The following is a 12,694-nucleotide window of genomic DNA, read 5'->3' as shown; positions in this document are numbered from 1 at the left end:
ATAAGGTGCAGACGCGGCTGCTAAAGGAGCCCATTCCGCTCTATAATATCGACGGCACCCTGAATAAGGACGGAAGCATCTCGGAAGTAGCAGTGCTACAGATGCAGATAGGAGAACACGTCGAAAAAACAGTGTTTACGGTCACGGACATCGGTCCAGAAGATGTGATCATCGGGTTGGATTGGCTACGCGAGCACAACCCCGAAATCGATTGGAAAGAAGGTTCCCTCAAATTGTCCCGGTGTCCTGAAACGTGCAGTGCCAGGAAAGCTGGCCGAATGGAGCAAGCAGCGACTGCGCGTGATACGGGGGTCAGGCCCACGGCGCGCAGGCGTTCGCCGAAGTCCAAACGGTCGGCTGTAGGTGCCTGCCGGAGTAAGGTACTGCCGGATCCGGAACCCGAAGAAGAACTGGTGGACGTTGAGTGGGACGAAGCCGACTTGATCGAAGCCTGGGAGCAAGGCATCACGCTTCCTGGCGCCCCCCAGCTGTTCGTCGCAGCAGGGCATACGTACTCCCAGCTGTTTGAGGAAGAAATCAAGAAGAAGGTCGTTAATGAAACATTTGTCTTTCCGTTCTATTCCTTGTACTACTAGCGCCCATACTGGCGCCTGTCTTAGTGCTCACCCGCCGGTTGAACATTATGTAGCTTACATAATGAGGTCCGTGCGCACTTCGTGCCTGGTATCGTACCACTACGTTTCTTTCTTCACTAACACGACCACATAGACACGATGGTCCGTGCGCAGTCGGTACTTGTATAAGTAGTTGTACCATTAGTCGGTCGAACCCTAAGTTCGACCTGGTTATTCATTCAAGTCTCTGCTCCTCTTCGCTTGGAGTAGTGGTCATTCTCGACTTCCTCGCTCGATCTTCAGGACGATGCACTGTCCATAAGTCCTCGCTCGTCATCTATGAGTCAGGCGTCGATATAGGAGTATAGACCGTTGTATCAAAAGGTCGAACTTTCTAAGCTACGTTCCTAGTTTCACCTAGTCGAACAACTCATCCACCATCACGTTGAACAACGCAGTAAACCCGGTTCCCTTGGGACTACCAGCCCTCGCAGGATCTCCCCTTCTCCAGTACGACCGAGCAGACCGTTGCTTCGTCACCACCACAAGAAGGACTCCCATCTATCCTCGAGGTGGCTCCTGGGTTCGCGCAGAAGGTTCCAACCCGCAGATCGTCGCCCATCAACAGCTTGTCAGCTATTACCAGAGACACCCTCCCGCTCACCCAGAAGACGTATTCACCATCCTACGAATCAACGTCGAACCAGCACAAACAACAGAGAACCTACAGTCACCTGTTAACGAACAACCGTTCGAGCTCCTGGACGTTCAGTACGTTCCCATCGAGGCTCCAGAACTACCACCAGCTCCACCTGCACCAACCAACGCACCGGTTGAAGTCCCTATGGCAACGTTCACTCAAGCAGACATTGACCAGCGCATCGCTGTTGCCCTCGCAGCATACCAATCCCAACAGTCAACTGCCAACCGACCCCTTCGCCTTGACATCCCCGCTCCCGAACCTTTCAGCGGAAAGGTGGAGGACCTCAGACGCTTCATCCAATGCATCCTCTCCTACTTCGTCGCCACCAACAACACCAGACTTAGCGATGAAGCAAAGATTGCCTTCACTGTAGCGTTGATGAGGAAGGACCTAGGGAAGACATGGGCAGACGCATACTACGAGAAGTCGGCAGGGGGAGTCCAGGTCTATCCCGATTGGGCAGCCTTCGCCACTGCCCTTGAGGAAGCGTTTCCCGAGCACGGAACGCGAATCAAGGCGCACCAAATCCTGATGAAGCTGCCCGAACGACAGAAGAACAAGAAGACGGTGCTCTCCCTCGGAAACTACGTCACCCGCTTTGAGCAGCTAGCATCGAAAGCCCAGCTCAAGGACGCCGAAGTCAATGGCGTCAACCGCACCGAGAACGACTACCACACTCTCCACGCCAACTTTGTCAAAGGACTTCCGAAGGAGCTCTACGTCTCTCTCGCAACTAGGGTCGCTAGAGACCGACCCAACACCATGAAAGCCTGGTACGACGAAGTCCGAAATGCCGACGCCGCCGAACAAGGGGCCCTCACCGTCACAGACACCAGGGACTACGGCGAGCCAATGGATATCGACGCCGCTGCAGTCGCGGCAACCTTTGCCTCCACATCGGGAGGAAGGAAGTGGGAACTAGGAGCCGTTCTCAATGAGGCCGATCGGAAGCTCCACAGGGATGGAAACCTGTGCTTCTACTGCCACATCAAGGGCCACAGCGCCAAGGATTGCCGCAAGAAAGCGGCCGCACGACAAGGGGGTGGAAGGCCGAACCAGGGAGGATCTGGGAAGGACGACTTCCGTGCCAGAATCAAGACACTCTCCGCTGACGAAAAGCGGGAGCTGTACGAAGAACTCATGATGGAGGATTTTTGAAGGGGCAGGGTGAGCCGACGCAACCACTGCCCATATCCGTTTCACTGTCCCGTGTAATTCTAGTAGTCCGAAATGAACGCGCTCTGCACATTCCGATTACTGTGGGACGAAAAGACGTCGAGGCGCGCGCTTTCATCGATAGCGGCGCAACTGGAATCTTCATCAGCCCGAGATTCATCCGAGAACATCGACTTCGGACAGAACCTCTTCCCCGACCCATCCCTGTCTTCAACGTGGATGGAACACCGAACAAAGAAGCACTCATCACGCGAAGAGCTCTCTTATCCTACAAGATAAGCGGAGAACCCCGATTCGTCAAAGCCTACGTCGCCAGCATCGGCAAGGAAGACGTCATCTTCGGCCATACCTGGCTCAAGCTCGAAAACCCCAAGATAGACTGGAAAACCGGACGAGTTGAGCTAAACCACCAATGGACGAAAGACGAGACAAGGGCCTGGAAGATGGACCTGTACCAAAGGCGAGTGGCTCGGCTAGAACTGAAGAAGGCCGTAACTACCCCACTCCCAGAACCAACGAAGGATGAATTCGTCGTCATTCCCACCTCGGAACACGCAACCCTCCCCGAACGAAAAACTAGCGGCACAGCAGGATATGACATCTCTGCTGCGCATCAACTCATCATCCCTGCCCGACGACGAGGCCTGGTCGGCACCGATCTTACCATGGCTATCCCCAAAGGACACTACGGAAGAATCGCACCTCGGTCCGGTCTAGCGCTAAAGGAAATTGATGTCACTGCAGGAGTAATCGACTCCGATTACCGAGGCAAGGTCTCAGTCCTGCTGGTCAACAACTCTGACCTCCCATTCACCGTCAAAGCCGGCGACCGAGTTGCCCAGCTCATCCTCGAAAGGATAAGCACCCCACCAGTAACGCTAACCGACTGCATCGACGAAACAGAACGCGGGGAGGATGGGTTTGGATCAACGGGTATTGCGTCCATCGAGGAACAAGCGGAGGACATCGACGATGATGAGTTCATCATTTCCTACTTATCTGGAGCACCGATGATCACCAAGTACGAGAAACAGGAACCCCTGGCCGTAAGGGACGCTCCGCTCAAGGAGCGACTCCCTGAACTTTCATCTGGCTACAAACGACTTCACAACGGTATGATCTGGAAGATCCACCACGACATTAGGCGCGTCACCACTTCCACTGAACTGGCAGCATCGAACGCCCAAGGCAAGACAGAAAAAACGCTACCACAGATGGTACCGTCCTACCTACACGATCTCCTCCCCGTCTTCGACAAAGGCACCGCTGCGCGACTTCCAGACCACACTGAATATGACCACGAAATCAACCTCAAGGAGGGCTTCGCGGATATGAAGCAACAGGTCTATCCGCTGATACGACCTACGAAACCCTAACCCCTAACCTGGGTGCGACCTAAAGGGACTAGAGAGACGGATTATAGTCTTAGTGAGAGGGGAGTTAGCAGCAAGGTGTCCCGCGGTTCGAGTGAACACGAGAAACGCCTTTGGAAAAGGTTACGAACGCTAGGGAAGGTACGAGGTGGCTTCGACACGTCGTCGAAGCTACTCGGATGCTGTGGAAAGTTAGCGGAGACGATCGAAGCTCGGCAGAGCTCTTCGATGTATTGTAGAGAGAAGAGACACGATTCGATAGGGGGGACTTAACTAGGACGGTTCGCAGTTTCTTCGACAATAGTCGAAGTCGAAGGGTTCGTTGAGACGGTATCGACGAGTAAACGCGGTGGACGAGGTTTCGAAGTTACGCAGCGAGAGACGAAGTGACGCAGTTGAAGGATTAGACGCGGGGCGAACTCAACTTATGAGCTCTGAACTTGAGGGGGGAACCGGATCTTGTTTTTTTGGAGAGAAGTACGACAGAATTTATACTACGCATAGGACGCTACGACTATCGGAAGTGGCACAAGTACAAGGGGCTTTGCATTGTTCCTCAAGAAGCTGCCTCACCGAGGGGCACATATCAAGTTCATCGGTAGAGTGACGTCATGCCGAACGCGGAGATGAAGAGAAACATGCGAGACACTTCGGACCGGTGTCCGTCGTTGAAGGCATGCCGCGAGGTTCGATACCTAATCGGGAAAGACCGGCTACGTCGGTGTGGCATTGAGCAATGCACGCGCTTGGCCGAATGGCGTCAAGTGGCCCTATTGTCCGCCGAATGCGGAAGATACGCGCAAGGCATCGGGACGACCGTGCCGAGCTTCGAGCAAGTGTCGCGCACCGTCGAAGATGTCGAAGAGTGTCGAAGGCGAAATCGAAGTGTTGGGAGACTGAGTCGAAGTGCCTGGCGGGATGCGACTGCCGAAAAGAGGTGAATCGGGGCCCAGAGGGGCTTGGCACCTATCACCGCTCAACCCACAGCAACGAAAGGAACTCGACAAGTTCCTCGAGGAGAACCTGAGTAAAGGGTACATTCGCCCGTCGAAATCCCCGTTGGCGAGTCCATTCTTCTTTGTTGGTAAAAAGGACAGTTCACTATGTCCCTGTCAAGACTACCGGCTGCTCAATGAGAACACGGTCAAGGATCGATACCCGCTCCCGCTTATATCCGACCTCCTGGACAAGTTGAAGCATGCCAAGATGTTCACGAAGATGGACCTCCACGCCGGATACAACAATGTTCGAATCAAGAAAGGGGATGAATGGAAGGCAGCGTTCATCGTACCCGGAACTGATGGCAAACCGCCACAGCTATACGAACCAACGGTGATGTTCTTTGGGCTGTGTAATTCTCCCGCTACGTTCCAGCGGATGATGAACACAATATTTGCAGACATGCTTCAAGAAGGCTGGCTCTGCATTTACATGGACGACATCCTGATCTTTTCCCAGGACAAGGCAGAACACGAAGAACGAACACGATGTGTTATCGAACGACTTCGACAACACGACCTCTACCTCAAACCGGAGAAATGTGCCTTCGACGTCACCGAAGTCGAATTCCTCGGCATGATCATCTGTCCAGGAGAAATCGCAATGGACCCTGTCAAACTAGCTGGCATTGCGGATTGGCCGGTGCCGTCCAACCTCAGGCAAGTACGCGCCTTCGTTGGATTTGGAAACTTTTACCGCCAGTTTATCAAAGGCTTCTCGGACAAAGCGCAACCGCTGGTCGCTCTCACCCGGAAGGACGTCGCCTGGACCTGGGGATCTGACCAACAGAAAGCCTTCGAGACCCTCAAAAAGGTGTTCTTAGAGGAACCGGTACTACGTATGCCGGATCCTGACCGACCCTTCGCCATCGAAACTGACGCCTCAAAGTTTGCCACCGGAGCGGTGCTACGCCAGCGCGATGATAACGGTGACTGGCATCCTTGCGGATACCTCTCTCAAAGCTTCAATGCGGCAGAGAGAAACTACGACATCTATGACAGAGAGTTATATGCGGTTATCCGCGCACTAGATGAGTGGAGGCACTACCTCATCGGCAGCCCATACCCAGTGACGATTCTCAGCGACCACAAGAACCTCACGTATTGGAAACAAGCCAAAGACATGAACCGACGACAAGCACGCTGGGCGAGTAAACTGACCGAGTTTGACTTCCGCCTGGTGCACGTTCCTGGTACCCAAATGGTGCAGAGCGACGCTCTCTCCCGCCGACCCGACCATGATGATGGCTCAAATGACAACACTGATGTCGTTATGCTTCCCCCGGAAGTATGGGTCGCTGCCATCGACATCGACACCCGCGACACCATCCTTTCTTTCAAAGACGACCCTATAATGAAGGAAGGACTCACTGCAGCGCGCACCGGAGGAACACCACGCACTGGAACAGACTGGTCCATCAATGATGACCTCCTCTTATACCAGGATCGGGTCTATGTACCCCCAGATGAGTCTCTTCGCAAGCGCCTTGTCTCCCACTATCACGACCTCCCCTCCGCAGGACACCCCGGTGTTCAGAAAACCCTCCTCGGTTTACGCCGTGACTACTGGTGGCCGAGCATGGCCCAGTTTGTTGCTCGCTATGTTAACAGCTGTGGCATCTGCCAACAAATGAAGGTTAACACGCATCCAGCCCGACCGCCCATCACCCCCATTCGACCCCGCGCAAATGCCAAGCCCTTCAGCACATTCTCGTGCGATTACATTACCGACTTGCCACCGTCCAATGGCTTTGATTCCATTTTGGTCGTAGTGGACCACGACCTTACGAAGGGGGTAATTTTCATCCCATGCAACAAAACAATTGACGCTCTTGGGACGGCAGATGCAATGTACCGAGAGGTCTACAAGTGGTTTGGACTCCCAGACAAGATCATCAGTGACCGAGGACCGCAATTTGCGTCCAAAGTCTTCCAGGAACTTTGCAAAATGACTGGAGTTCAATCAGCCATGAGTACGGCATTCCATCCGCAAACCGACGGCGAGACAGAACGAGTGAACCAAGAGCTGGAAATCTACCTCCGCTGCTTCACTGCCAATGACCCGGATAAGTGGGCTGACCATCTTCACACCGCGCAATTTGCTCACAACTCCCGCGAGCACTCCACGACGAAGGCGTCCCCGTTCAAACTCATGATGGGATACGAACCTCGTGGAATACCCACCGCGCACCCCAGATCAAACACGCCCCAAGCAGCTTATCACCTCAAGGACTTGCAAAACATCCGCGAAGAAGCACATGCGGCAATGGAGATGGCCCAGAACGTCCTGGCCAAGAGAGTAAAAAGGAAGGGGGGTTCCTTCCGTAAAGGTCAGCTGGTATGGCTCGACTCCCGGAACTTGAAGCTGCCGTACCCGTCCAGGAAACTAGCCCCGAGGCGAGAAGGGCCGTTCAAAGTCCTAGATAAGATTGGAACAGTCGTGTACAAGCTAGACTTGCCTAGCACCTGGCGAGTCCACCCCGTTTTCCATGAATGGCTTCTATCTCCCTACTCGGAGACGGAGATCCATGGTCCAAACTACACGAGGCCACCCCCTGACCTTATCGAAGGCGAAGATAACTACAAAGTCGAAGCCATCATCGGACACCGAGAGAACAAGAGGATGCGACGCCGGGAATATCGCATCAGATGGAAGGGTTACTTAACAGCCGATGACTCATGGGAGCCCGAAGCGAACCTGACTGGGACAGCTGACGAAGTGTTGGCAGAGTATAAGAACAGGAAGGACTTGAGCTGAAACGATAGCAGCTCTACCCAGTTACTACATCCCCACTCGCACCAACATGTCTTCCACCCTCTCGTTCCTCGACCAGTTCAACGCCCCCTCGACCGAAGGCGGGAAAAGGCTCTCAATCTACACCCCTAAGCACACCCACGTCGGCGACAGCACCTTGCTAACGCTCCTTCTCAGTAACCCCACCGACGTTTTCAACAAGCTCAAAGCCCACAACCCCGAGGCAACCAATGCCACCGACCGCGCTGCACTAGAGGCGTATCTCTCCGCCCGCCGCGAATACGACGAGGCTGTCAAGGCAGCCGACGAGGCCATCGACCACCACAAGCGGCTCCTACGCCAACAGGACGACCGCGTCCTCACCAAGCTCATCCGGCTCGACAATCTGAAAGTTGCCCATCGCTTTCAACCGCTCTTACCACGTAGCATCCGGGCACGACACAACAAATTCATCCCGCGTGCCATCCCCAACGCGTACTTACCCCTACCCGCACCCCTACCGACGTCTGCCTTCAGGCGCCCCCCGATCCCATCCCCTTTCCTCCAAGCAACGCCGTGGAGCACTACCATCCCGGCTGACTGGCAACCCAACCCTGGTTGGACCCCGAAGGGAAGCTGCAGGCGATGCGGATCGTCTCGACACTGGGTACGGGACTGTCCGGACGTACGATGCGCAGGATGCGGAAAAGAAGCCCCTGGACACCTGGAGCGAGAGTGCGGAACCAGGCCGATGAAGCGACACGTATCCGCACCACCTGAAGAACCTGCGCGACGTGTGGGGGTGGTCGTCGACAATGTGTTCCTCGAAGGAATCATCAACGAGGCGAAGGAGAGGAAGGAGAAAGAAAGGCAGACGAAAGCGATACCCATCCCTCCACCACGTAGCGCTAACCCCGAACCCCCCGCCAGTCCCGTCGCGGGACCCTCGCGCCCCTGCCCCGATACACCCGTCGTCTTTCGCAAAGTCGACCCCGACTGGACACCCGACACCACTCAATGGACGTGGGACAGCTCCTGGCCGCATCAGAAGCACCTCTCTGGTGAGGAATGGAAGAATGTAGGGAGGAACGCGCGCAAGGAGTGGTTCGACGAAGAGGAGGACGACAGCGTAGATTGGGAGTTGTATGGAGATGGTGAGCAGTAAGTAGTCGAATGGGACTTCGACTCTGGCAGGGGGGTAATGAAACATTTGTCTTTCCGTTCTATTCCTTGTACTACTAGCGCCCATACTGGTGCCTGTCTTAGTGCTCACCCGCCGGTTGAACATTATGTAGCTTACATAATGAGGTCCGTGCGCACTTCGTGCCTGGTATCGTACCACTACGTTTCTTTCTTCACTAACACGACCACATAGACACGATGGTCCGTGCGCAGTCGGTACTTGTATAAGTAGTTGTACCATTAGTCGGTCGAACCCTAAGTTCGACCTGGTTATTCATTCAAGTCTCTGCTCCTCTTCGCTTGGAGTAGTGGTCATTCTCGACTTCCTCGCTCGATCTTCAGGACGATGCACTGTCCATAAGTCCTCGCTCGTCATCTACGAGTCAGGCGTCGATATAGGAGTATAGACCGTTGTATCAGTTAAGACCGCTGAGGAGTCGGTACCTAAACAGTACCACGAGTTCCTGAAAGTCTTCTCGAAGGAAGCATCCAAACGGCTACCCGAAAGGAAGCTGTACGACCATGCAATCGAACTCGTGCCCGGCTACTCGATGTTCCATTCGAAGGTGTACCCCTTATCGAACAACGAACAAGAGGAGCTTGACAAGTTCCTACAAGAGCAACTAGCAAAGGGTTACATACGGGAGTCAAAGTCCCCCATCTCGTCCCCCTTCTTCTTCATCAAAAAGAAGGAAGGGACACTTCGACCCGTGCAGGACTACCGCTAGTTGAACGCGATCACAGTCAAAAATCGCTACCCTTTGCCGCTGATCGCCGAGATGGTAGATAAGCTCCGCGGTGCCACGCTCTTCACTAAGTTCGATGTCCAATGGGGATACAACAATGTCCAGATCAAGGCCGGTGATGAATGGAAAGCGGCCTTCGTGACTAACCGGGGACTGTACGAACCCCTGGTAATGTTCTTCGGCCTCACCAATTCTCCCGCAACTTTCCAGGCAATGATGAACGAGATCTTCCATGATCTCATCATCGGTGGCAAAGTCCTCGTATACCTGGATGACATCCTCATCTTCTCTACCAACAGAGCAGAGCATGAAAAGGTCACACGCGAGGTTCTCGCCGCCTTCAGGAGAACGATCTGTTCCTGAAGCCTGAAAAGTGCGAATGGGATGTTCCCAAAGTCGACTACGTCGGCTATGTGTTCGGTGGCGATGAGGTGGTGATGGATCCCGCGAAGCTGAAAGGAATTAATGAGTGGCCGGTACCCCGGAACAAAAAGGACGTTCAGAAGTTCCGGGGGTTTGCCAATTTCTACCGCCGCTTCATCAAAGACTTCGCCAAGATCTCGTGACCACTCGACCGGCTCACAGAGAATGACCCCTGGCACTGGGGTGAAGAGGAGCAGCGTGCATTTGACGAGCTCAAGCGCCTTTTTGGCACAACCCCTGTGCTGGCGCTGTACGATCCCCACCAGGAAACGCGCATCGAAGTCGATGCCTCGGGATATGCCACTGGCGGTGTGCTGATGCAGAAGCAGGATGACGGCAAATGGCATCCCGTCGCCTTCCGATCCCATGCCATGGACTCAGCTCAGCGCAACTACGAGATCTACGACAAGGAGATGCTCGCGATCATCGAAGCCTTGGAAGAGTGGCGCCATTACCTCGAGGGGTTACCTAATCAGTTCGAGATCGTGACCGATCATAAGAACCTCGAGTACTGGCGCACGTCCCAGCATCTCACGCGTCGTCAAGCTCGCTGGTCGCTATTCCTGGCACGCTTCGATTTCCGCATCACGCACAAGGCCGGAACGTCGAACGGAAAAGCTGATGCTCTGTCACGCCAATCAGACCATCAGGTCGGCGATGAGGACGATAACACCGATCAGGTGGTCCTCCGACCGGAGAGGTTCCGCATCGCCTCCGTCAGACGCGGTCATGCCTCGGTGACAGCAGATCAGTCGCTTCTGAAGCGCATCAGGGAATGTTCGGAGAAGGATCGGGAGGTGGCCAAGGCACTTGAAAAGGTGCAGGACCTCGGGCCGCCCCGGCTGCAAAGGGGTTTGGAGGAGTGGAATGCCGAGCAAGGACTCCTATTGTTCCGCGGATGCGTATATGTCCCAAAGAATGCAGAGCTCCGGCGGGATATTGTCAAAATCCACCACGACTCGCCAATCGCCGGCCATGGCGGTCGGGCCAAAACCCTTGAGCTCGTATCATGGAACTACTGGTGGCCTGGGATGTCTAAATTCGTCAATGAGTACATAAGCACCTGCGATGTGTGCAACCGTACCAAGACATTCCCAGCCAAGCCCCAGGGACCACTGAAGCCGAACGAGATCCCCGAGCGCCCGTGGCAGATCATCACGACCGATATGATCGTTGGCTTGCCGAAGTCTGATGGATTCGACTCAATCCTGGTTACCGCTGACCGCTTCACTAAGCAGGTCCACTTCTCGGCCTGTCATGAGACCCTGACGGCAGAAGGTGCGGCAGACCTGTACATCCGCGATGTGTTCAAGCATCATGGGGCCCCGGCCAAGGTCATATCAGACCGAGGACCCCAGTTCGCTTCAAAGTATCTCCATGCGGTGTACAAGGGCCTAGGGATCGAGCCGGCGCTGTCCACAGCTTTCCACCCTCAGACAGACGGCCAGACCGAGCGCTGGAATCAGGAAATTGAGCAGTACCTGCGTGCTTTCACAAGCCACAGGCAGGATGATTGGGCGAAACAGCTACCGCTTGCAGAATTTGCGCTGAATAATCGAGTTCATTCCGCAACTGGGCACTCCCCTTTCTTCCTGCATCAAGGGTACAATCCTGAAATCCAGGTTCGGATCAATCCGATGTCTGCGATGCCCGCAGCCGCTGATCGGCTCAAGATCTTGAGGGAGATACGCGACGATACGCGCTCTGCGCTCGAGCTGTCCGCCGAGCGCATGAAAGTGTACTATGACAAGCACATGCAGGAGGCACCGGTCTTTGCGTCGGGGGACAAGGTCTGGCTTGATGCCCGGAACCTTAAGCTGAAACAGCCGAGCAAGAAGCTCAGTCCCAAGTGCCTCGGACCTTATGCCGTGCGGCGAAAGCTTGGAGACCTGGATTACGAATTAGTCCTGCTGAAGTTGGTGCCGGTGCACCCAGTATTCCATGTCTCCCTGCTAAGCAAGTACACGCGTAGCGACATCCCGGGCCGGGAGCCGGAGGAGCCGCCTGCCATTGAGGTTGAGGGCGACGAGGAGTACGAGGTTGAGGAGGTCAAGGATTCGAGAATCTTCCGGCGTCAGCTGCAGTACCTCGTCAAGTGGAAGGGTTATGACGACTCGCATACGTCATAGGAACCGGCGCGCAACATTACGAATGCGCCGGCCCTCATAGCCGACTTCCACCGGAAGAATCCGAACGCCCCTCGTCGCCTCAACGCGGCTACCTTTGGTGGTCTCAACTTTCAGCCAATGCCTTCGCCGCTGACTGAAGCACGCTGCCGCTCCGGGTGGGAAATGGGCAAGGGCACCTCGCATGAGGTCATGCGCCGTTGAGGGGGGGGTAATGTCACGAGTTGGTACGGCGTCTAGCCGTTTTTTAATTTTTTCCTTTTCGCGGGCTCGAACCCGCGACCTTTGTACTACATACCAGATATGGACGCGTCGTTATCTACTGTATGATTAGATTAGATGGGGTGGCAGTGCGCGGCACAGCTCGGGCTCCGCTGACACAGCCTCTCTGACTCACCGGCCCCCGGGGCCGCGTCAGCATGCTGCGCATGGACCAGCTGTGCACGGACCAGTGCGCACAGCCTCCCCTAAACTCCCCCTGTATATAAGCCGGCCTCTGCTGCCCTAGGGACCTCAGTTTCGACCTCTTGTCCCTAGGTCAGTAAGCCCTCATTTGTATTCTTTCTTACCCTACTAACCAATACATTTACTTGTCCCTAGCCTTAGGTTTGAGCATTGCTCACCATCGCTTCGGTGAGATCTAGTTGGACGCCCCCAG

At 54.9% G+C, this 12,694-nt stretch overlaps 2 protein-coding genes across 2 annotated transcripts; one reads left to right on the top strand and one right to left on the bottom strand.

The window, feature by feature from the left end:
- Positions 1-7,629: 7,629 nt before the first annotated feature.
- Positions 7,630-8,921, top strand: POSPLADRAFT_1143207 (hypothetical protein; the record flags this gene model as incomplete). The annotated part of the gene is made up of 3 exons (XM_024485530.1): positions 7,630-8,461; positions 8,546-8,720; positions 8,855-8,921. 3 exons carry the CDS (start codon positions 7,630-7,632, stop codon positions 8,919-8,921), a joined length of 1,074 nt encoding a protein of 357 aa, XP_024339240.1.
- A 647-nt stretch (positions 8,922-9,568) lies between these two features.
- POSPLADRAFT_1122462 (hypothetical protein) lies at positions 9,569-9,891 on the bottom strand (the record flags this gene model as incomplete). Its single annotated transcript, XM_024483528.1, has 2 exons — positions 9,569-9,771; positions 9,810-9,891. Coding segments are annotated over 2 exons (285 nt in total), but the record flags the coding sequence as incomplete, so codon positions are not given.
- Between the last annotated feature and the right edge of the window lie 2,803 nt (positions 9,892-12,694).

Source organism: Postia placenta (assembly GCF_002117355.1).
Source record: "Postia placenta MAD-698-R-SB12 unplaced genomic scaffold POSPLAscaffold_7, whole genome shotgun sequence".
NCBI classification, from domain to species: Eukaryota; Fungi; Basidiomycota; class Agaricomycetes; order Polyporales; family Adustoporiaceae; genus Rhodonia; species Rhodonia placenta.
This window is presented reverse-complemented; position numbering and strand designations above follow the sequence as displayed.